The following is a 22,681-nucleotide window of genomic DNA, read 5'->3' on the forward strand; positions in this document are numbered from 1 at the left end:
AAAAGGCTCCATGTAAATGGCATCAAGATCACTGAGCCTTCATTGATGCCAGAGGATGGAATTACAGGGGCAATTTTTTTGTTGTTGCTGCTGCTGTGAGAGGCCAGATTCGAAGTTATTATTTAGTAAATGTACTTGGGGATTGCAAGGATTATTCTTGTATAGAACTGTAAATGAAAAGGAGGAACATGTCGCCCTGTTCCCAAAACATATTGAACCCGACCCATGGACAAACCATACACTAGGACCTAGGGACTAACATCATGTAACAGTGCTCATGAGGCATATGAAGTGTGCCCTGTGAAGAAAATTCAGGTGAATTATTTAATGGTTATGATTTCTGGAACCCGAATTTATTTCGTCCCAAATGTTGGCTCAGAAAATTCCTTCACCTGTAACATTGAAATCCAGTATTACCCATATAGCTGCTAAAGGTTTTTGAATTAAGCCATTCTTTCTGTTGTGACCCTAAATTTCAATGGGTAATGCACTGGGGATACCATCTGTTGCAGAATGAAGATTTGCAGTGTCTAAGGGAAACACTAGAATACATTAAATCTGTCAGGTCTGAATTTGGAATCTCTCCAGATTATTTCAATAAGAATTTCCCATCACGATTTACATACAACTTTAAGGTAAAGTGTGGACTGCCATGTCAAGTAAATATCCACCCCGGGGGATAATAAAGACATTCTCTCTCTCTCAATACAGCTGTGAAGCTCCAATTAATCTTCAGTGTGATTTATGTTAGGCTGAATTATGTAATGCAAATACTGGTGTCATGCAAAACACTATCTTATTCAAATACATCAGATAATTCTGTAACAAGATCAGTCTGTTAGTAGGATAGACTCTACTCTGCAGAGCTATGAAGCTGTTGAGAGGGAGCTGTAGGTATTTAGGGAACACAATTTTACATGTTTCCTTTTCATTCAGAAGCCTTGTACCTGTAAACATTCTGCATTGCTGGGGATTTCTGGGTGAACGGTGGTTCTCATGTTCTCTTGTTTCTCAGGAGATATGCATTTGTGGAAAACAACTTCAATGTTGAATAACATGATAACATGTTAACAATACTTAATTTTGCTTGTCTTTTAAGCTTCTTATTATATGTTAATTTGCTGTGAATCTATATGGCTTTGATTCTGTATAAGAAAGGCTGTGGGAATCAGTTCATTTTTCACAGCTGTTAATTGCTTCAAGGGAGACTGTGAACTTTTCACAGATGTGTCTGAAATCTGCTAATTTTTAGTAAACAGCAACACAAAGTTTCAATATAAAGTGTTTTTGTAAAAATGCTGTGCTGTTTGGCAGACTTTCAGTCTAAACATTGCGTAGGTTTCTGCCTTACTTTATTTCAGATTTTCTCCAGATCCTAACCAGTGAAGTGACATATTGTAGTGTATCGGTGACTGGATGCTTTGAAAATCACATCCACGTATAATAATAACAGTCAATACACCTTCTTTCAGTATTGCAAATCCAAATAAAAACAAGATTAATCATGACTTGTATAGGTGGTAGTAAAGTGGACAGTGTTATGGCTGTATTTCCAGTGAAGCTCATAAATTCCTAAAACCTAAGTATAAGGGATTTCCACTCTGTAAAACCCCCTTCTCCCATTGCACTATGACTGTGCAATGGGAAACTGAATGCTTACAGCCATAAACGTTCTCTGCACACCACCTACCGATTAATAAGAAACCCGCTCATTTCTGGTATGGAACACGGCAACTCGAGACCTATCCCAATGCCGATTTATTGACCTGTGACATTTCCCCCCATATTACACTAACTTGCAAGTGCAAGTTAACATACACGGAATAGAAGTGTGCTTTTAAAAAAGTAAATAAAATGAATTTCCCAAACTTCATGTCGTCTTATTCCTGTGCAATGTCCTTAACAGATTCTACAATACCACAGCAGTGGACTAAAATCAGGATGTGCCTGTTGTACTACTTTGATGTACCCTTTGTAGGAAATACACATCGACTGCGATATAACAGTTACAAACTTCCAAATGCTTCCAAATGAAAACATATTACTGAGACTTAATATTTATCGTCAATCTTAAGAAATGTACACCATATACAGTATTTAGTGTCACACATCTTAATTCTCCAAGGTGCAGAAACAATTAAGAGTAGATTTCAAAATCACACCCAAGAAGAACAAGTTTTGGACAGTAAACCGCTGGCCAGCCTAAGGCTTACAGGCTTATTGAGGGAGTACCTCTACCGTCTGAAACCCGGCCTATTTTCACTTCAAAAGAACTTCTCGACTTAGGTTCCCCCTGCCAGTTCTATTAATAAACCATGGCCGATGGGCGGTGGGAGGAGCTGCGATTCGTCACCGAGGCAGGAGGAAAACAGCGCCTGGCCGTTTGAGATTCAGAATCATAATCAAAACAAGACAGACACGCCTTCTTCATGCTATACCTTCGTTGACAGTGCTGCAGGAATCTGGATGGTGGTGAAAAGACTGTAAACGCCAGAGCCACCTGCGAACAGCAAACGACAAGAAGCAAAAACTCCGTGCTGCAATCGGATGAGAACCGGGGGGACATGAAAGACAGCAGGTTCTGATAAAGAGCATTAAATAGGATCAGGAAAAGCACCATGCCCAACCAGAAAAACAACAAGGGGAAGAGAAATAAACGCACTAATAGCAGTGGAGATGAACAGGAAAATGGAGCCAGTGCTGCAGCAACAGCAGCACAGTCGGTGGCAGCAACGTTGTTGGGGGCTACAGCTGCACTGGCAAATGAGAATTCCAGTGGTAAGAACAATATTCATGCTTTTAGAATGCACGGCTGCTTACCTTTGTGGATCTCGCCCGCTTGGAACGAAATGACAACTGGATTTAACGTTTTGTTTACACACACGTTCCTACTGAGTGCAGAGGAGAGGAAACATACCTCTGCGTGCGTGAAAATGGCATTGTTTTTGTCGTGGAGAGGCAATGCTTCAGCTGAAGCTTTGTTCAGATGGGACTGGTAACTTACAATGCCCCCGTTTTAGCTGATCTCATTCGGGTTGTTGTTTAATTAATCTTAGATTTCTGTCTTCAAGAAAAGGAAGTTTCCTACCTTAAACATCATATATAGTAAATCGATATCAAAGTAATGCACACTAACGTGCACGAAACTCAGCAGATTGGGATGTCATGTATGCAAAATGTATGTTTTTTATAATATTATATGTCTATATGTTTGCCTTCCTGGTTTATATACTGCAATACTACATAACATGCAGTTTACATGTTCAGATGTCTTGTCTCTGTTTCTGATATTTTCAGACGCTTTAAACGGAAAATGTCCTATTTTATTAAGTGATTTTTCAAACAAAGCCACATGCCAGAAATTCAGCAATGTGATTTGCAAGATGGTAAGTGTGCAAATGATCTGTGAAGGCCATCTTTTCATAAATTACTGCATTCCTATCAGTGCTTTCAAAATTAGAGTTCGTTAACTGTGCGCTTCAGCATGGTTAAAGTACAACACGATTTAAACAACGAGAAAGAGTTTAAGTAACAAGTTAAATTCTGGTGTTGAAGGTTTAATAAACACCAGAAGCTCCATGTGTTAGTGGAAGGCTTCTAATTTAAGGCATTGTACTGCTTTATGGTGTAAAGGTACACGTGTCTGGCATTTACAAAGATGCATCAAGGCCTTTCTGTTCCAGTATTGTACTGACAGTTGAAAGTATGAGTTTAAGCCTCTGGGTTTGCATTGTACAGTTATTTTATAGTTAGTTTTAGTTGAGCACGCAGTGTTCATTGGCATCCAACAACATCTCATGTTTCTGAATACTGCTGTTAACATTTAAATTAGTTTGTATTGGAGAATATAGCGTGGAGAATATTGTGTTATGCTGTAGTAGCATAATTATAGTTATATAAAATAATAATTTATATGATTACTGTTAGAGCTCTTTTCCAGCTGTTGCATTGCATGAAGCGTTAGATCTCTGACAAACTTATATTGTTTTTTTTGCAAAGATCTCATGCATTCTTTGCTGATATATCGCCTACATAAAAAAGAACAAAAATGCTCTTCTAAAAGTGCTGAAATCACTATTAAATTGACACAAACCTTTTACTATAGTTTTGCTGTTGTGCTACATTGTCAGAAAGTCATTGAGGCACATGAATTAGTGTGAGAATTGGAAGAATGGAAGGTTATGGAGTATGTTTCTGCTGCACTATAGCTACAGTTGTGGAACAAACAAGTGACTTGCACAAGCAGCACTGCATCGGTGCAACAGTGAAACTCTTCTCTAGCTGAAGTAAAACACAACATAGAGTGGCACCAGACTGAGGTTTCTAACACACCACTACTTAGACCTCAGTGAATTTTCCTGGCTTACACAAGTGTCAACCTAATGTTGTTTAAAGGCACAGGTGACGCTTGTTTTATACATTTCGCTCTTTTCCACTGCAGAGCCCTAGAAAGGGAAGTTGAATGATCGCTCTTCTTTGTCTGATTTCTACAGAAGAAATGTGTTTTTGATGCATACAGTAAATGTCTGAATCCTTCCCACCAAGAAGGAGGGAAGAAAGAGGAAGTGAAACAAAAAAAACTGCTGCATAAGAACTAATGAAGTTAGATTTAAAGTCAACTTAACAAACGAGAAAGTTTGAAATGTTTGGGGAGCGGGGGAGGGGAATGCCTGCATGAACACAGTGTATTATTTTGTTTCTGATAAGGCACATATATGTGTTTCTTCAAATTGTTGGGATGTGGTCTGTTAAATCATGTCTCCCTGATCTACCATCCATTGCATTGAGTGCTAACTGGGCAGATGGCCAGATAACAACAATAATAATTTTATTTTGTATAAAACTCATTTTATTTTGTATAAAACTCATTTTATTTACAATAAAACAAAAGAGAAGGGAATACAAAAATAATAATATTTTTAAATAATATTAAAAATAATAGCATCAAATGAAGAATAAAGGACAAACATTAAAATGTCTTTTACTTACTGTAGAACAGATGCACCTGGTTTATGCTTCGTCACAGCTCTTAGTTAGACTTACTGAACTGCAACCTCAAGTGAAAGAAGTTGTTAACAGACCTTTCAAGGTTTTTAGCCACCCAAAAGTAAGATATTGTAAGTTACATGTATGATGTTACACTAAACGGGTAGCCTTCAAGATGTTTAAAAGCTGAAAATGTTTAACACTCCAATTAATCATATAATTAATACAATTATGTGTTCAGTTATGTTTATTATGCCAGTATCACCCTGCAACTCACAACTGGCGGCCCACTGAAGCTAAGCAGGTGTGAGCCTGGTCAGTACCTGGATGGAAGACCTCCTGGGAAAAACTAAGGTTGCTGCTGGAAGAGGTGTTAGCGGGGCCAGCAGGGGGTGCACACCTTGTGGTCTATGTGGGTCCTAATGCCCCAGTATAGTGACGGGCACACTATACTGAAAAAAGGCTTTCGGATGAGACCAAGATCCTGACTATCTGTGGTCATTAAAAATCCCATGGTGTTTCTCGAAAAGAGTAGGGGTGTAACCCTGGCGTCCCTGCCAAATTTCCCATTGGCCCTTACCAATCATGGCTTCATTACTTTGTTCTCCTTCTCACTAATAGCTGATTTGTGGTGAGTGTTCTGGCGCACTATGGCTGCTGTCGCATCATCCAGGTGGATGCTGCACATTGGTGGTGGTGGAGGGGAGTCCCCATTACTTTGAGTGGAGTGTCCAGGAAAGCGCTATACAAGTGTAAGCAATTATTGTTATTAATTATGAGTTCAGCTTGAACAAAAACCAGGGGGTGTGGGGATCCCAAGTAATGGAATTGGGTGCTTCAGGTGTGGAATAACATTAAAAAAAAAGATCTTGAAAGGGTTGTGTGACCTTAGCCAAAATAATAAATCTCTCACAAGTCAGGTGCTGGCAAAACAGGCCCTATGGAAATAGGAGTGGTGCAGATAGTGTAAAAAAAACAACCTACCTTTCCAAGAATAGCTGGCACATTGTGAAAAAAGAAACAAGATTTTGAATGACAGTCTCCCAGCACAATTTCCCTCTGCCTCAGCTTGATTATCCATAGCAGCATAGGTTGGTGTTTATATTGCAGAAGCCCTACCCTAACTGCCAACGGGCATTGAAACACAAAAGCTTTCCGACAGGTTTGTTGAGCCAAGTGGTCAGATTAGACAGATTATATTAATTCCTTCATTCTGTTAACTTACTTTAAGCAAAGATAAAGAAATAAACTTTAATAGGCACATTGCTTTTACTGCACATTTGAAGAAATTAAACAATGGAAATATGATCCAAAACAATACCCTACTACCTACAACTGTTTTCTTTGTTAATTATTAACTCTATCATAAATTTCAAGTAATTCCACAGCATGAAATCAGGCCATTTGGATGTGTAACCATTAAAGATACATTTTTGGAAATATGCTGCTTAAGTAAAATTAGTAATCATGATAAGAGACAACCAGAATAGTGTATTTAAAGACGTAATGTACTCCATGATATTCTGAAACTAATTCTTACATCACATGCTTTTAAGCTCAGAAAGTGGGACAGCATTGCAGGCTTAAGATATACTGTAGTTAATAGGAAGGTAAAGTCCATACTAGAGCCACAGCAGATTACTGGACCAGAGATCATCCTGTTTATTATTGACTAAGACTAAAGACTCCCCTCCTAGATGGGACACCAATCCATCTTGGGGATTATCCACTGGTCCCCAATTATATTCTGCAGCTGGGTGGACTGGAGCAACTGTGGTGAAGTACTTTACTTCACTCAAAGATAAAACAGCGGTGTTTGCAACATTGACTTGAACCCATCACCAATCAGATGATTCCAAAAGCTTACCCACTATGCTGTGCTATTGGTCACCACTGCCTAGGTCTGTTTAAGTTATAAAGTTATTATATCCAAATAATGACGAGATTGTCTTATATATGGAGGTCTTTAAAAATGTTAATATGCAGATTTTTTTTCATTTTCTTCAGAGTCTGAATGGGGACTAGAGTTTTCAAAACAATTTTTGCTTTTACACCGTATTTGCTGATTTTTTGTGTAAACTTTTTCAGTGCTGAAATTGAATCCTTGTTGAATGACACCCTGCTGGATCAAGACATGACATGGAATGTTAGCATTGTGTACACATCTGTTTTGCTCAGGAGTATTTGTAGTACATCACAGTGGAAAAGGTCAAAAGGTTGACTAGCAGAGGGTCCACTGTGGGCTATTGGGATCCCCATAGTTGCAAATGGGTGTAACAACAAGTTTGAAGGAGCAGTGCTCATATCCTCAGGCATAAGGATGTTGTAGCTTCATGCCTGAGGGTAGGTGCAGTGCTTGGTGAAAGCAGAGATCCCTGCAGGCTGAAGTGGTGCATTTCATATATTTTTCTATAGTATTATTTTTCCTGTATATTTCCTTTCCTTTTCTCTAGCTTCTTCAGAAAAGTCAGTTTTAGTGGCATTTTTCAGCATCCGAATGGTTTAGGAATATAGCACAATGCAAATGGTGAGTTTATTTTTTTAGTACAGGAATGTTTTTTAGCCAGGCTTGGCTTGTCTGTATTTCTGTAGTTGTTAACAAAGACTGTCTGTCCTTGGTAGAATATTCCAAAAGATGTTTTTTTCTTATTTGACAGTTCTTTTCTTATTTGGCCCTGTTTATACAAAATGAAGCAGGGATTAATGCTGGCTTATAAATTCCACACAGAGTAGTGTGCATAAGCAATAGTGAGTCTAGAATGGAGTGTTGCCTGCCTGGTGCCTGCTGCCAGGCTGTGAACCTCCCCGAGAAGATTGACAGGCTCCTGACCTGAACAGGGGGGCATTCAGTCATCATAATCCATGTTAAATTTCCAGATGATACGAAAAGGAGTGGCAAAAACAAAAATAGCAATAAAGGAATTACAAGTATATTTGAAAATCGTGGATTTAGCAGACACTTGGAAAATGACATTTGATGTGGAGAAGTGCAAATTGATTTACATCGGAATTAGGAATATACTCTATATGATGGGCTCAGATGTGCTACCCTGAGCTTCAGGAAGCTATACATGAAGGGGTTTTGGGTGGGTTATTCTACGTGCACAAAAAGGCAATGTGGGGAAGAACAAAAAGCAAACAGAATGCATAGGAATAAAATTCATAAGTGTTATTTAAATCGGAGGATATTTCACTTGAGTTTTCAAATGCACTAGTTAGATCTCATTTAGAATTTTATCTTCAGGTCTTTTCACCATACCAATAATAGGTGGTTCAAAATGTAAAAAATAAAGATTCCTGGTCATAAAGGGTAGTCCTATGTGGGCATTTCAAAGGAGTTAAAACATTTCAGATTAGAAGCAGGGAGGTCTGTTCCGAGTGTAGAAGGGGAATATAGACAGAGTAAACTTAGGGGGTATTTCATTCTCAGTAGTAAACAGGGCCACAGCTGATAACTTTGAAAAGAGTTGTGGGATTTCCAGTCACGTAGTTGAGGCCCGGTGTGGTCTCCTTCAGGAAATAGACAAAATTGTAGATTTCACTTAGCTACTGAAATACCAAATGAGCAAGTGGGGCAGAATGATTTTCTGTCATTTTCAGGCTTTTTTCAGTTCTGTAAACAGGTACGTTACATACGTTTGTGTTGAACACTTGAACTTTGAAGTTGCATTTTAACTGTACCTGTTGTACCTGTATGGGCCTGTATGCAGCAGGGAGCAGAACATTAGGCATATTGTATTTTGCCATTTGTAAATGAGAAAAAAAGTCATGTACAGTCTTGTACATTTGGTTTTTCTTTGAAAATATATCGCCAGTTCTTAAGAAATATAATGATGAAACTTATGAGCATTTAACATTAAATAGTTTTAGTAATAATTCCAAGTTGATATGAATCCATTTACGTAGTTTAAGTTAAGAGCCTTGTAAAAATCTAGAGTTTTCAGACTGTGAAACATCAAGCACCTAAAACAAGTAGGAGTGTCAGTAGAGATTCCATGTTTCCCCCATGGGGGTTTGCTCATTGTACCAGTGAGCTGAGTAGATTAACAGGTGGTGACTCCAAATTTAGAAAACAAAAAATAGAAAAGAATTGATGATTACAACAAAAATATTTATATGTACAGTATTTGTCTAGGCCACCCTTGAGCACACTTCAATGTCCAGCTTCATTAAAACCAAATATGTTTATGTTGCATCTTAAGGGGAATGCAATTGAAATGTTCACGTAAATACTGAAGTCATGTTCTGAAAACCATTTCCCCCATGTTTAAATATAGTCAGGTGGAATAACTTATTTCAGTATTCTCATATCATCTCATAGACTAATTAATTGATAATCAAAAGTGCTTTTGGTGACCAATTTTATTTATTTTCATAAGTAAGTAAGTTTATTTATTTTTTTTTGTTATTCTGTTGCTGTATTCTTTGTTGTTTTTGGAAGGCAGAATAGCTATAGAAGTCTGTGACCATAGGTAGGGGCATTTGCAGGACTTGGCTTTAGATTTAATAATCTGTGTAACCATGCTACCTTTCTGCACAGTTACAGTTAATTGTTTTTGTCAATGTGGAATATTTGAAAAGGATTGCATGCATGTCATGTACAGTCTGCTGCATTGCAGAATCTGCAGTTTCCCCTTTCAATTTTTTGGAAGTTTTCAGTCAGTTTTTCAATCATTTTCTAAAATCTGTTGCACATTTATTAATATGTGATTCAGTAATGTCAGCCATTTCCATGCTCAGTGAGCATTTAAGCAGTCTGTTATTTTTGAGGTGCAATTAAAGATCATTCAAGAAATGTCATTGAGCTGCAGGATATACAGTGCCTTGCGAAAGTATTCGGCCCCCTTGAACTTTTCAACCTTTTGCCACATTTCAGGCTTCAAACATAAAGATATAAATTTTTTATTTTATGTGAAGAATCACCAACAAGTGGGACACAATTGTGAAGTGGAACGAAATCTATTGGATTTTTGAAACTTTTTTAACTAATAAAAAAATGAAAAGTGGGGCGTGCAAAATTATTCGGCCCCTTTACTTTCAGTGCAGCAAACTCACTCCAGAAGTTCAGCGAGGATCTCTGAATGATCCAATGTTGTCCTAAATGACTGATGGTGATAAATAGAATCCACCTGTGTGTAATCAAGTCTCTGTATAAATGCACCTGCTCTGTGATAGTCTCAAGGTTCTGTTGAAAGCGCAGAGAGCATCATGAAGACCAAGGAACACACCAGGCAGGTCCGTAATACTGTTGTGGAGAAGTTTAAAGCCGGATTTGGATACAAAAAGATTTCCCAAGCTTCAAACATCCCAAGGAGCACTGTGCAAGCGATCATCTTGAAATGGAAGGAGTATCAGACCACTGCAAATCTACCAAGACCTGGCCGTCCCTCTAAACTTTCAGCTCAGACAAGGAGAAGACTGATCAGAGATGCAGCCAAGAGGCCCATGATCACTCTGGATGAACTGCAGAGAACTACAGCTGAGGTGGGAGAGTCTGTCCATAGGACAACAATCAGTCTTACACTGCACAAATCTGGCCTTTATGGAAGAGTGGCAAGTAGAAAGCCATTTCTCAGATATCCATAAAAAGTCTCGTCTAAAGTTTGCCACAAGCCACCTGGGAGACACCCCAAACATGTGGAAGAAGGTGCTCTGGTCAGATGAAACCAAAATCGAACTTTTTGGCCACAATGCAAAACGATATGTTTGGCGTAAAAGCAACACAGCTCATCACCCTCAACACACCATCCCCACTGTCAAACATGGTGGTGGCAGCATCATGGTTTGGGCCTGCTTTTCTTCAGCAGGGACAGGGAAGATGGTTAAAATTGAGGGGAAGATGGATGCAGCCAAATACAGGACCATTCTGGATGAAAACCTGTTGGAGTCTGCAAAAGACCTGAAACTGGGACGGAATTTTATCTTCCAACAAGACAATGATCCCAAACATACAGCAAAATCTACAAAGGAATGGTTCACAAATAAACGTATCCAGGTGTTTGAATGGCCAAGTCAAAGTCCAGACCTGAATCCAATCGAGAATCTGTGGAAAGAGCTGAAAACTGCTGTTCACAAACGCTCTCCATCCAACCTCACTGAGCTCGAGCTGTTTTGCAAGGAAGAATGGGCAAGAATTTCAGTTTCTCGATGTGCAAAACTGATAGAGACATACCCCAAGCGACTTGCAGCTGTAATCGCAGCAAAAGGTGGCTCTACAAAGTATTAACGCAAGGGGGCCGAATAATTTTGCACGCCCCACTTTTCATTTTTTTATTAGTTAAAAAAGTTTCAAAAATCCAATAGATTTCGTTCCACTTCACAATTGTGTCCCACTTGTTGGTGATTCTTCACATAAAATAAAAAATGTATATCTTTATGTTTGAAGCCTGAAATGTGGCAAAAGGTTGAAAAGTTCAAGGGGGCCGAATACTTTCGCAAGGCACTGTATTTTCTTTTACTTTTCTCTTGTCACATAACAGCTTTAGAAATTATTACTGACCCATAAGACATACAGTATAATGTAATGTAAGAGTTTATTTTCTCTCCTGCAAATCTTGTTTTACATTTCATTTATACATTTTAAAATTTTAACTCTTTCCAAAGGGAGGACTCCACGTATGATTTCTCTCAAACTTAAAGACAGCAAAGCAGGAAAAGACTTTGAAGACATAAACAGAAGCATCCTGGACACGAACATTAGTGAAATAAAAGCTACACGTAGAACAGAGTTGATGGTTTTTGGTTACTCTGTTGTGAGTATGGTCAGGAGTGGTGAGAGACCCTGAATTTTCAAAGATTGAGTACGCTATCCTTCAAGCATAAGAGGAGCTGAGAGTGGTTAGAGTCATAACCAGAATAGTCTCAATGCTGTCAGACAACATTTGTGAAGACTCTGATTGTGCCTTGAAGATTAACTGAAAAGACTGTCATCATAATGCCACCACGATGTAGGAGTTTGTAGAGTTTGTTTGATGCAGCTGGAGATAATATCGATTTGTGTTCAAAGTATTCAGGAAGATCAGGCAGCATCCGAAATGGTGGTATGTGCTGTGGATCAGAAAGACATGGTAAAAAAAAACCCTACTCGTGTCTGCATCTGATTCAAGTCATATGAAATGAAAAGAGAGTGTCTGTTCCATTCACACTCATCGATATTGAACTGCAATGCTCATCACTGTATATTGATCTGTAACAAAGTTTTAGGGCCTGAATCAACTTGTTTGTAATAAACATTTATTGCACTAAATACATTTTTAGTTGCCATCTGTGAAATAATGATCTTTAAAAAAAGCTAGTTGTTATCAATTTATAGATATACACTTTGCAAACTTTGATCTATGCTGTAGCTTTGGCAGCTACTGTAACATTAGAATGTTTATGAATGAGACTCATCTTCATTGTTCAACATCATGTTATTGGTCCAAGAATCACATTCAGATCAGTGAACAGAGTGAGTCTGCTTTAGGAATTCGACTGGGTAGTTTGACACACTCAGACTCGGACAGATAGAAAAATAGAAAACCTAACAAGTCATAGTGACAGGAATATGCCACTAATAGACGAAGAAAAATACACATGTTTTTTATTATGCAAGAATATTTTAAATGTGTGTGGCAATGGAGGGGCACTAATACAGAGGCAATTTAAATTGGATGATTCACAATGATTTGAAATGTAGTAATGTGGTAGAGTTGCACTTGCTGCAGAAATAATAGAAGAAACAAAAAGGCATAGATGGGGACTGATTATGACTGAGCTCAAATGAAATGTAAAGATGTGATTATTACTATTATGGTTAGTAATAATATATATTTAGAAATATTACAGTGGCATTGAATTTCAAAATGGAAACTATGAAAATGATTTAAGATTTTTATGTAGATTTGTTATTACCCTTTACTTGTTAATTCAGTGTGGAGAAGCAATAATGTGCTTTAAAATGCGTGACTTTAGTGTGTAAATGAAAATTCTCTTTTCATTTAGAGTCTTATGTCCAGGCATGGTCACCACACTGTAGAAAGGATATTGCTATTCAGGAAAAAGTGAAAGAGGGGACAAGTAAAATGAAATGAAATTCCTAGTCCTAAACAGAGAGATTCTAATTCACACATTCAGAATCTTTATAGATGTTAAGTTAGTCTGCCCAATGAATATTTTTTTAATGTTTTGTATCTACAGTGGGTATAGAACCCACATTAGCCAAGTGAAAATAAAATTTTCAAACATTCTGAAAATAAATTAATATTACAACAGTAAAATACCCTTTTTGGATATGTGAACACCCCCCTTACAATTGCATTTGTAAACTTGCTTAGGTATAACCAATCACCTTACAAATCACACAACAAACTAATTGGCTCCCATCTGTGATCAATTGTGGTGATTTTGTTTAGTTCAGAATAAAAGTAGCTGTTTCTAGAGGATTCCACTGCTTGGAAGTGCATTTCAAAGCAAAGAATCCACTATGGGCAGAAAGGTGCTTTCAAAAGACTCTGTGATAAAGTTATGAAAAGGCACAAGTCAGGAGATGGCACAAAAAGATTTCAAAGGCTTTAAGTATCCCATGAAGCACAGTCAAGACCATCATTAAGAAGTGGAAGGCGTATGGCACCACCAAGACCTTGCCTAGATCAGGCCATCCCTCCAAACTGGATGATCGAGCAAGAAGGAGGCAACCTTGGGGCAACCTTGTTGTGAAAGGCACTTTATAAAAATAAATTGAATTGAATTGAAGGAGACATGTTGAAGACATGAATTGAAGGAGGCCGATGGCAACTTTGAACAAGCTACAGGCGTTTATGGCAAAGATTGGTCATTGTGAGCATGTGACAACAATATCGCAAGCGCTCCACAAATGTGGCCTGTATGGGAGGGTGGCAAGAAAAAAGTCACTACTTAAAAAAAGCCACATCAAGTCTTGTTTATGTTTGGCTAAAAAGCACCTTAAAGATGCTGTGGTCAGATGAGACCAAAATCGTACTTTTTGGCCGGAATTCAAAATGGTACATCTGGCAAAAACCCAATACATCTTACCATTCAAAGAACAACATTCCTACAGTAAAGCATGGTGGTGGCAGCATCCTGTTGGGGGGGGTGTTTCTTTTTGAGCTGGGACTGGGGCACTTGTCAGGATACAATGGAAGATGGATAATGCAAAATACAGGCAACTTCTTGAAGAAAACCTGCAGCCCTCAGCCAGGAAGTTGAAAATGGGAAGATGGTTCACCTTTCAACATGACAATGACCCAAAGCACACCGCCAAAGCAACCGTACAGTGGCTAAAGGACAGGAAGGTGAATGTCCTTGAGTGGTGTAGTCAGAGCACCGATCTAAATCCCAAAGAAAGTCTTTGGAATAATTTGAAGAGGGCAGTCCATCAACAGTCACCACACAGTTTGACTGAGCTTGAACAATTCTGTAAGTGCAAAGTTGATAGAGATGTATCCAAACAGACTCAAGGCCGTAATTTAAGCAAAAGGTGCTTCCACCAAGTATTAACTCAGGGAGGTGTTCTCTTATCCAACCCAATTATTCTACTTTTTTATTCTTGCTTTCTTTTTTCACTTGGATGTTGCAAGATACAATTTGTAAATAAAACTGGAAAAGGTCTGATTTTATTTGTCTTCTTTTTGGGTTTAAGGGCAACAAAAGGTGAAAATTTTGAGAGGGGGTGGTGACTTTCTATACCCACTGTATATAGTAAGAAAGGCCACTACACTATGTTTACGCCCAACAATGAAACAAGGATGCAAAGATATAAGTGGAAAATAATAAAAAAAAATTAAGCTGACACCCCTTATCTGGATGAAATTCAGTAACCTACCAAACAATCAAGGAGGGTTAATTTGGTCTTTTTTCATTTATAAACTTTTCATTGTTCTTATGTATTTATGGAAGACGTTAAGGAGGTTTCTAATGTGTATCTACTATGGTCACTTAAGGAACTAAAAAAAAACATGTTTAGTCTACTATTTTTATAGATAAATGTTTTGGTACATGTTCTAAAACGTTTACTATTTTCCAGATAAACATATTACTAGCTTAAAATATGTCTAGAAATGCATTATTTTCATTGATTTTTAGAGGATTTTGATTGGAATGTGGATAAAGGCTTGACCATGGCAACCACATATTCTATATTATACATAGCTTTATTGTGATTGTTATCCAGTAATGCCTTGACTTTCTAATTTGTGCATGTAAATTGTAAGAAAGCCTGCTACACTAATCAGATACCAGCAAAATGTATCCTGGACCAACTCCTGTTATTTATCATGTCATTTTTCTTGTTCCTTCCTCCTCCTGCCATATCCTCACCTTGTGGTTCTTACCTCAGGGGATAACTTCTGCTATGTAGTAGTGGACAACTCAACCTCAGGTTCTGAGTTACTGCATTTGGGATCTAAAACAATAGGTAAATAGAACTTTATCAGCTTTATATACATTTTTGGTGAATACTAATGTGTATTCTTATTGAAATGTTGAAACAGATTTGTTGCTGCACTTGGTTTTAATATTATGCATTGGTTCATTACATCAATTTATTGATTACTCTGGAGAAAACAAAAATAGATGTGCTTCTGGTTGACTAAAAATCCAGGTGTCAGCATTTCTAATTTATCCATATTTTCCCGCATTAAATCAAAGAAAAAGACTTGTTTAGCTGGTGTCACATGTGTTAGAAGATGTCAAAGATAAAAGCATCTGCTAGTTTACATATATTTGTAGTTTTAGGGGCACAATTCGATACCCATTACATTAGTTTTTTTTAATAAATCTTTGTTTTTGCAGAAGCACCATGTGCCACTCCTTTGGTTTGTAGTCTGGGAAGATCCATTGACCTAGAGAAGGACGATTACCAGCGAGTGGTCTGCAACAGTGAGGTCTGCCCCTACAGCAACTGGATGCACCTGCAGTGCTTTTACGAGTGGGAGAGCAGTATCCTCGTGCAGTTCAACTGCATTGGCAGAGCCCGCAGCTGGAATGAGAAGCAGTGCCGGCAGAACATGTGGACCAAAAAGGGCTATGACTTAGCCTTTCGTTTCTGTTCCTGCCGCTGCGGCCAGGGCCATCTCAAGAAGGACACTGACTGGTATCAGGTGAAACGGATGCAGGACGACCGGAAGAAGAAAGTATTGCCCGAAAAGAGTCTTGGCAAGTTGGCCAGCGGAGGTGGGGGAGAATCTCCAGAAGACCCCAAGAAAGGAAGGCATTCCGCAGGAAACAAGCTCGCGCATAAGGCAGCAAGTCACGAGCTGCCACGTCGACAATCCATAGACAGGCAGAATTCACAAGAAAAGGGTCCTGCTGGGTCCTTCTGTGGCAACAGTCTGGGTCCCCGTTCACCTTGTGACTCACCTGGTCAGTCTCCCCCCTCTGGCTTCTCCTTCTTCTCTCCATCCTCTTTCACTGGCCCACGTGGCTCCCGGCACTTAGGGGAGTTCCTCAAGAATGCTGTCCATATGGAGAGTCACCGAAAGCACCTCTCGACCGGTGGGGCAACCAGCCGGAATGCCCATGGTGAACATGCCGGTAGCCTGTCTCTTCCTAGACTTGCCTCAGCAGACACCCCTGTGCAGTTTTTGCGGAGACTGGACCTTTCTGAGCTCCTGGCACACATCCCCCGGCACAAGCTCAACACTTACCACGTGCGCATGGAGGACGATGCACATGCTGGCCAGGGTGAAGATCTGAGGAAGTTCATTCTCGCAGCCCTCAGTGCCAGTCACAGGAATGTGGTGAATTGCGCCCTGTGCCACCGCGTGTTGCCTGTTTTTGAGCAGTTCCCACTTGTAGATGGGACCCTTTTCCTGAGCCCCTCTCGACATGATGAGATTGAATATGATGTACCCTGCCATCTTCAAGGTAGTGACAAGCTCTTATATATCATCCTCTTTGAACAGAAATGTACAGTGTAATTTAGTACAGGTAGATCACTGGAATTGATCAACAGACATATGAAGATCATTTTAATTTGTTTTATTTAGTGTTCCAAAAATACTGTAGTAAAAATCACTATCACACTATAGGAATTACAGTTCTATCCCCTTATATGGTAGTTGTTTGGCCTCATAATTGGAATACTGTCTTATTAACACTTATTAGTGTTATGACTTGCATTAGTGTTTTTGTGTTCCTCAAGTGATCTACAATATCTTAAAGCCAAATAATATCCTATACTTAACAGAATCTGCAAGCTTAAAGTTTACATCATGCTTGAATTTAATTTGTACATGTTTTAAAAATTAATTATGTAATACATTACAAGGGTCAAAATGCAAGATACTTTTACTACTTGATTGGAGAGCAGTAGTAATCATCCACAAGGACGCTTGTAGAGTTATGAAACTTATTACTTGCTTTGTAAAATGAATAAAGTTTTACACGTGGAAAAACAATTGCAGTGCAAATGCAAGGACATTATGAGTACTACACTGTACTGTGGAAACACTTTGGAAGTACAATTAAAACCAAGAACAGGAGGCAATTCTTTACCCAAAGGTTTGTAAGAAGATGTAAAGCACTACCCAGCCATGATGCTGAAATGATACACTTGGTTCTTTCAAGAAATGGCTGGATGAGATCCTTGGATCAATTAGCTACTAACTACAAAACAAGATTAATGGCCTCCTCTCTTTGTAACCGTTATTATGGGCATCTCAATTTCAACTTTGAATTTGCGGCAATGTCAAAGCAACAATAGCACTAACCTTTTTACTGTTAATGGATTTGCCTAGCACAAGATTGACACCTGCAAAATTGTTTTACCTCACTAGAGGCTGGGGCGATTCTCCATTCAAAATGAGAATTGTCACTTTTGCATATTGTAGCTAAACAGAGATGGATCTTTGCAATAACAAAGAGGGTATTGATAAAGCGCTCTCATGGGCTGAAGCCTTAACGTATTGTGTTCCTAGTATCAAGAGGTGAAGGGCATTTCTAAATTCTAATATTGTTTTGAATGGCTAAACGGATGTACAGGTGTGGCCTTACCACCTGATCACATCAGATCTCAAAAGCCAATCAAGTTTGGGCCTGGTTAGTAGTTGGAATGGCAGAACTTTAAGGAGAAGTATAATGACAGGGGATCGTGTCATAAAGAATTAGAGGAAGGACCTGACTGCTTGGGCATCAAAGATCCTGGCTGCCATATGCCACCCCGGTTGTTGCCGGGTTTTCGTTTGTGGGTGAGGTATGTCCACTATTATGAAGTGTGATGTTAACTACACATAATAATAATTATTATTAATGTTGTTATTGTTACTTTATCAAAGTGTTAAGATAAAAAATCTAGTCTTTTAAGTACAAGGAAACTAAGAAAGTCAAATGGCCTATTTACAGTGCCCATTCAGAACTTTCCCGGTGTGCCCCATTTTGGGAAATCACAGAATGATCCAAACACATGTTTTTTTTTAAACTGAACATTTTATTTAAAACTTCAGTACTCAAACTGAAGACTTACTGTATATGGGTTCATGTTAGCATGTCTTTTGGTTTTTTTTCTCTCAGTTTTAGGTGTAAAGCTGGTTTTCCACTTGTGTTAGTGCTTGTTTTTCCCCTATCTGTATTCCCTTCAGTCTTGACAACCTTTCCAGTCCCTGATATAGATAAAGAAATATAAAATAATGCTACCACCACCATACTTGCATGTTTCCAGTATCATGTTGGTGTCTCTTTACAAACTCTGTTTGGGGATATATGATCAGTTTTCCATTCTGCCGTACAGTCCAGCTTTGTGGAGTGACTGGAGTGACTATTGTTATTATTGCAAATAGACTGAAATTACTAAACTAATTGTGTGGCTTCTTAAGATAATTTTGCCACAGTTTAGAGTTTGAATATATAGACAATCATTATTTTCCCATTTTTATTTCCTATTAAATATTTACTTTTTTATTTACTTCTTTCAATTTTATTTAAAGCTTTGAATGTGGAAAGTCGATTATATAACAACTATTAATTTCTGCTTCAAAGTGTCATGTCTGCAAGCTTTAAACCAGGAAAATGTGACAACAAAATGTGCAGTACTTTTACAAGGCATTGTACTGTACATCATATTTCACATTATAATCACTGGGATAATTGAAAGCATCAACTGGTATTTTGTAAGTGTTAAACTGCAGCAAAAGCATTCAGGGAACTATTAATTTTGATCTGTTTGTCTTTAAGAAGAAAACTGGAGTTATACTTTAAGGGTAATCAAAGCTATCCAACACTTCATGATTTGCAGTTTTGACTTTGCCAGTTTTGGAAGTGTCACAGCTACATACTGTACCTGCATCCAAATCCCATGAATGTCTCTTAAGTCCTTGTCGAAATTTGTATGCTTTGGCTTGCAATACTTTACCATAGACTGAGAGTATATTTTAATTAGCAGATATTCTGACTGTACTGGAATATGTCAGCTTTTAGGATGCTGAGAGTATATATTCTGGAATGCGATTAGTAGCATGCTCCAGAATGTACCAGAATATATCATCTTATGCTGCTCAGTCAAGAATATTAAACATTAAGAATGCTTTTAAATTGCAATGTTGAAAGCAGGCCATTTAGCCTCTCTGGCTCTTCTGTTTTTTCTTAGCTAGTTGATCCGAGGATTTCATTTGAACCAATGTTTGAAATGAGCAACAACGCAACCGGATAGCTTGTTCCAGACTTTTGCAGCCCTTGTGTACTTAAATGTCACAGGTTCAGTGTGTTAAAAACACTTTCTCATTCACTAGTTTTAAATGTATCATGTTGATTTTCCTGCAGAAATGAAAAACAAAGAGTCAAGCTTGTTAACTGTTACCAAACCACTGTTTTTGCCTTGAGCAACACTCTCTGCACTCACCAAGAAAATCTTTTTGTTTTCTTTTAGCCATGCAAGCAATGAAGATTCTGAAACATGCTTGTCTACTTCCACTGCTTGAATTTCACTGTCCCTCACTCTGCCATTTCACTTTCCATTTTATTAGAAAAGGATTCTCAGTTGTTTGTACTTAATTTCTGTCAAATACTGAATGTAGTTATGAAAAAAATTCAGGCTTTGAGAATTTTAGTTGCATTAGAATTTTTTTAACGTACACAGTAGTACTTTTAATCACGTGAGGTTTTTACCCATGCAGCTTTGTATACTTAAAAAAAATGAAAGCTTTTATTGTTACATATCTTGTGGTGTCATTGCTGTGAATCTTATGTTGTCTGAGTAGATGTCTTTGAAGAGAGATTGTAAGATTTTGCACTGTACATGTTACGGAGATTGTCTGAAAGTAATCTATGATAATGTACCATATTATTAGTAAATAAATACCAACACATTCCAAAAAATATTTTTGTGTAATAAATTGAATGTATAACATTATATGGCCCATATAAATATTGTATAACCACTAAAATGGCCCAAATAAATATCATTATCACGATACAATTGCATTCTTTCTGGTATTTAGTATACTACCAGAATACTTTCCAAGGGTTAATGACCTTGGAAATGTGCAAAAGAGAATACTTGTCTTATGCATTATGACAGCTCAGTGTTACAATGTTACTGCCTTTGCAGTTTTAGTTGTGAGCCTGTTTGGGTTCTCTTCTGCCCAAAGATGCTGAATTCCAAAATATGGCAAAAACAGTGTTCTTCCATTTAAGTTCTTTTTATGTCTGTGCACATACTGTAGACACCCATCATTTGCCAGTGCTTGTGTGAATATGTTTTACTCCTGATTGTTCTGATGCTACAGAGATGACCTGTGCATTTTTCAATATCAAGTAACTGTTTTCTTCTCTTCTGAAGGGAGGCTGATGCACCTGTATGCAATATGCGTGGATTGCTTAGAGGGTGTTCATAAAATTATCTGTATAAAATGCAAGTCTCGATGGGATGGTAGCTGGCATCAGTTGGGAACCATGTACACATATGATATACTGGCAGCCTCACCATGTTGTCAAGTAAGTGTGTTTGAATTCTCTGAGAAAGAAGTATATCAATTTGAGTACATTTTGTGCAAACAAATGGATGTCAAATATTTGAACAATTCATTGTACATCTGTGGAATGCATTACTTGTAAAAGGGTGCAGAAAGCTGCAAAGCCTACTCTTTTTATAAAAAGAAGCAATCACTGTTACAAAACTTGCATGAGGAGATGAAAAACATTTTTTACAAACAAGATATACCTGTACAAGGCAATGTTACAATCGCTTGATTACACTTAATAATGAAAGCAAGTGTATAGCCATTTACTGTGCAATCTGGAATGAAATAATCAGATATCTATTGTGTCATCGGTATACTTTGTAATAGATCTTCTTGAATCAAAAATTCAAAGATATCGATTCTTTGTGAGAATTGTACTTTCCAGTCTCCATTACTTCTTTAAGCTGTAATATAGGTGCCTATAGAGCATCAAAATGCACCCTATTAAGGGATCTGATAAAACTAATTCATGAAGACAGGAAAGAAAACATTGAGGAATGATCAGAATTGGCTTCTATGACACCTAACTCTCAAAATTCTTCGAAGATTTAGCTTCTGTCTATGTTGTTCTTTTTCAAGAAAGATCTTCCTTCTGGCATTGACATTTTTGCATATTTCAAACAATTAGGTACTGTATAAATGTTAATGTTGTGTTTCTTCCTCTAACGTCACTGAATAGTATTGTTCAAGTACTTACATCATTGCTAACATGGCTACTTTCTAATTTGAACTTGTATCTCTTGCTCACTCTCAGGCTCGTCTGAACTGCAAGCACTGTGGGAAACCTGTGATAGATGTGCGTGTGGGAATGCTGTATTTTTCAGAATACAGCAATGTACAGCAATGTCCTCACTGTGGGAATTTAGACTATCATTTCGTAAAGCCTTTTTCATCCTACAAAGTCTTGGAGGCCTATTGACGAATGCTAAATTTGTGAACTAGTATTGTTATGGTTCGTTTTCTAGGTAACATTATTTTGTTCATGAAAACAAGATTCATTCAGAATGTGTTATTTAACAAAATCCTTTTTTTTACACAACATAATAATATTACAATACCAAGAAAAACATTTTTTTAAAAAAAGATTTGTAGAAAAATCTCAGGCACTGCACATTAAAGAAATTTCCTGAAAGGTATTGAAACTGAGATTTAAAAAAGCAAAACAGAAAAAAAACTGTGACAAGTGAATGTAACTGTTTGCCAGATGGGCTTTTTTTGTACAAAAACAATAAATGCAACATTGAAACTAAAAATTAAAAGTATGCAATGCGGGTCTGCAGCATCATATGTCTGGGTGTCACAAGGTTCCAAGACTTTATCTCTTCATTTTCCTTATATTTGCATCTTGCAAATATTTTTGACAAATGTTTCCCCAGATGACTTTTTAGAATGCTGTACTGATTTGAAGAATTTAGCAGCAAAGTATATTACTATATTTGCCTTGTATTTAATTGCCTTGTTTGTTTTCCATATGAAATTTGTCTGAAAAAATGTAAACTTCTGTAGGTCAGTTGGTTGCACTTTAAAATAATTTGCGGTTATAAGAGAAACATAATAAAAACTTTCAAGCAAGCTCAATCACATACTTTCAGTCATTTAGTTAATCATTTCTTAATGATGATCTCACCTGCAGTATCCATGAGTGTGTTTGTGCTCTTTTAAGCAGAATTGTAATACAGTTTCAATTTTAGTAGTTTTTAAAATGTCACATGTAAACAAAACAGTAGGAAGTTGGCACTTTA

At 37.7% G+C, this 22,681-nt stretch overlaps 1 protein-coding gene across 3 annotated transcripts; it reads left to right on the forward strand.

Moving 5' to 3' along the window:
- Nucleotides 1-2,386: 2,386 nt before the first annotated feature.
- heca (HECA ribonucleoprotein granule regulator) lies at nt 2,387-22,517 on the forward strand. 3 transcript variants are annotated; one of them, XM_088626286.1, is made up of 6 exons: nt 2,640-2,778; nt 3,298-3,386; nt 15,323-15,400; nt 15,778-16,851; nt 20,759-20,913; nt 21,694-22,517. In XM_088626286.1, the coding sequence occupies exons 2-6, from the start codon at nt 3,353-3,355 to the stop codon at nt 21,856-21,858; spliced, it is 1,506 nt and encodes a 501-aa protein (XP_088482412.1). In that variant the 5' UTR covers nt 2,640-2,778; nt 3,298-3,352; the 3' UTR covers nt 21,859-22,517. The 3 variants fall into 3 exon arrangements, with proteins under 3 accessions (XP_088482409.1, XP_088482410.1, XP_088482412.1); XM_088626283.1 differs by lacking the exon at nt 3,298-3,386 and having other exon boundaries at nt 2,387-2,778; XM_088626284.1 differs by lacking the exons at nt 3,298-3,386; nt 15,323-15,400 and having other exon boundaries at nt 2,387-2,778.
- The last annotated feature ends 164 nt before the right edge of the window (nt 22,518-22,681 follow it).

The sequence above is a fragment of the Lepisosteus platostomus genome, chromosome 3, assembly GCF_059453375.1.
Source record: "Lepisosteus platostomus isolate fLepPlt1 chromosome 3, fLepPlt1.hap1, whole genome shotgun sequence".
NCBI lineage: Eukaryota > Metazoa > Chordata > Actinopteri > Semionotiformes > Lepisosteidae > Lepisosteus > Lepisosteus platostomus.

Bases quoted from the DNA above. Each gene is read 5' to 3' on its own strand.
- heca (XM_088626283.1), top strand. From the start codon at position 2,619: ATGCCCAACCAGAAAAACAACAAGGGGAAGAGAAATAAACGCACTAAT. The intron at 2,779-15,322 runs GTAAGAACAATA...TTCTTACCTCAG, and splicing joins GGCAAATGAGAATTCCAGTG to GGGATAACTTCTGCTATGTA. The intron at 20,914-21,693 runs GTAAGTGTGTTT...GCTCACTCTCAG, and splicing joins CAGCCTCACCATGTTGTCAA to GCTCGTCTGAACTGCAAGCA.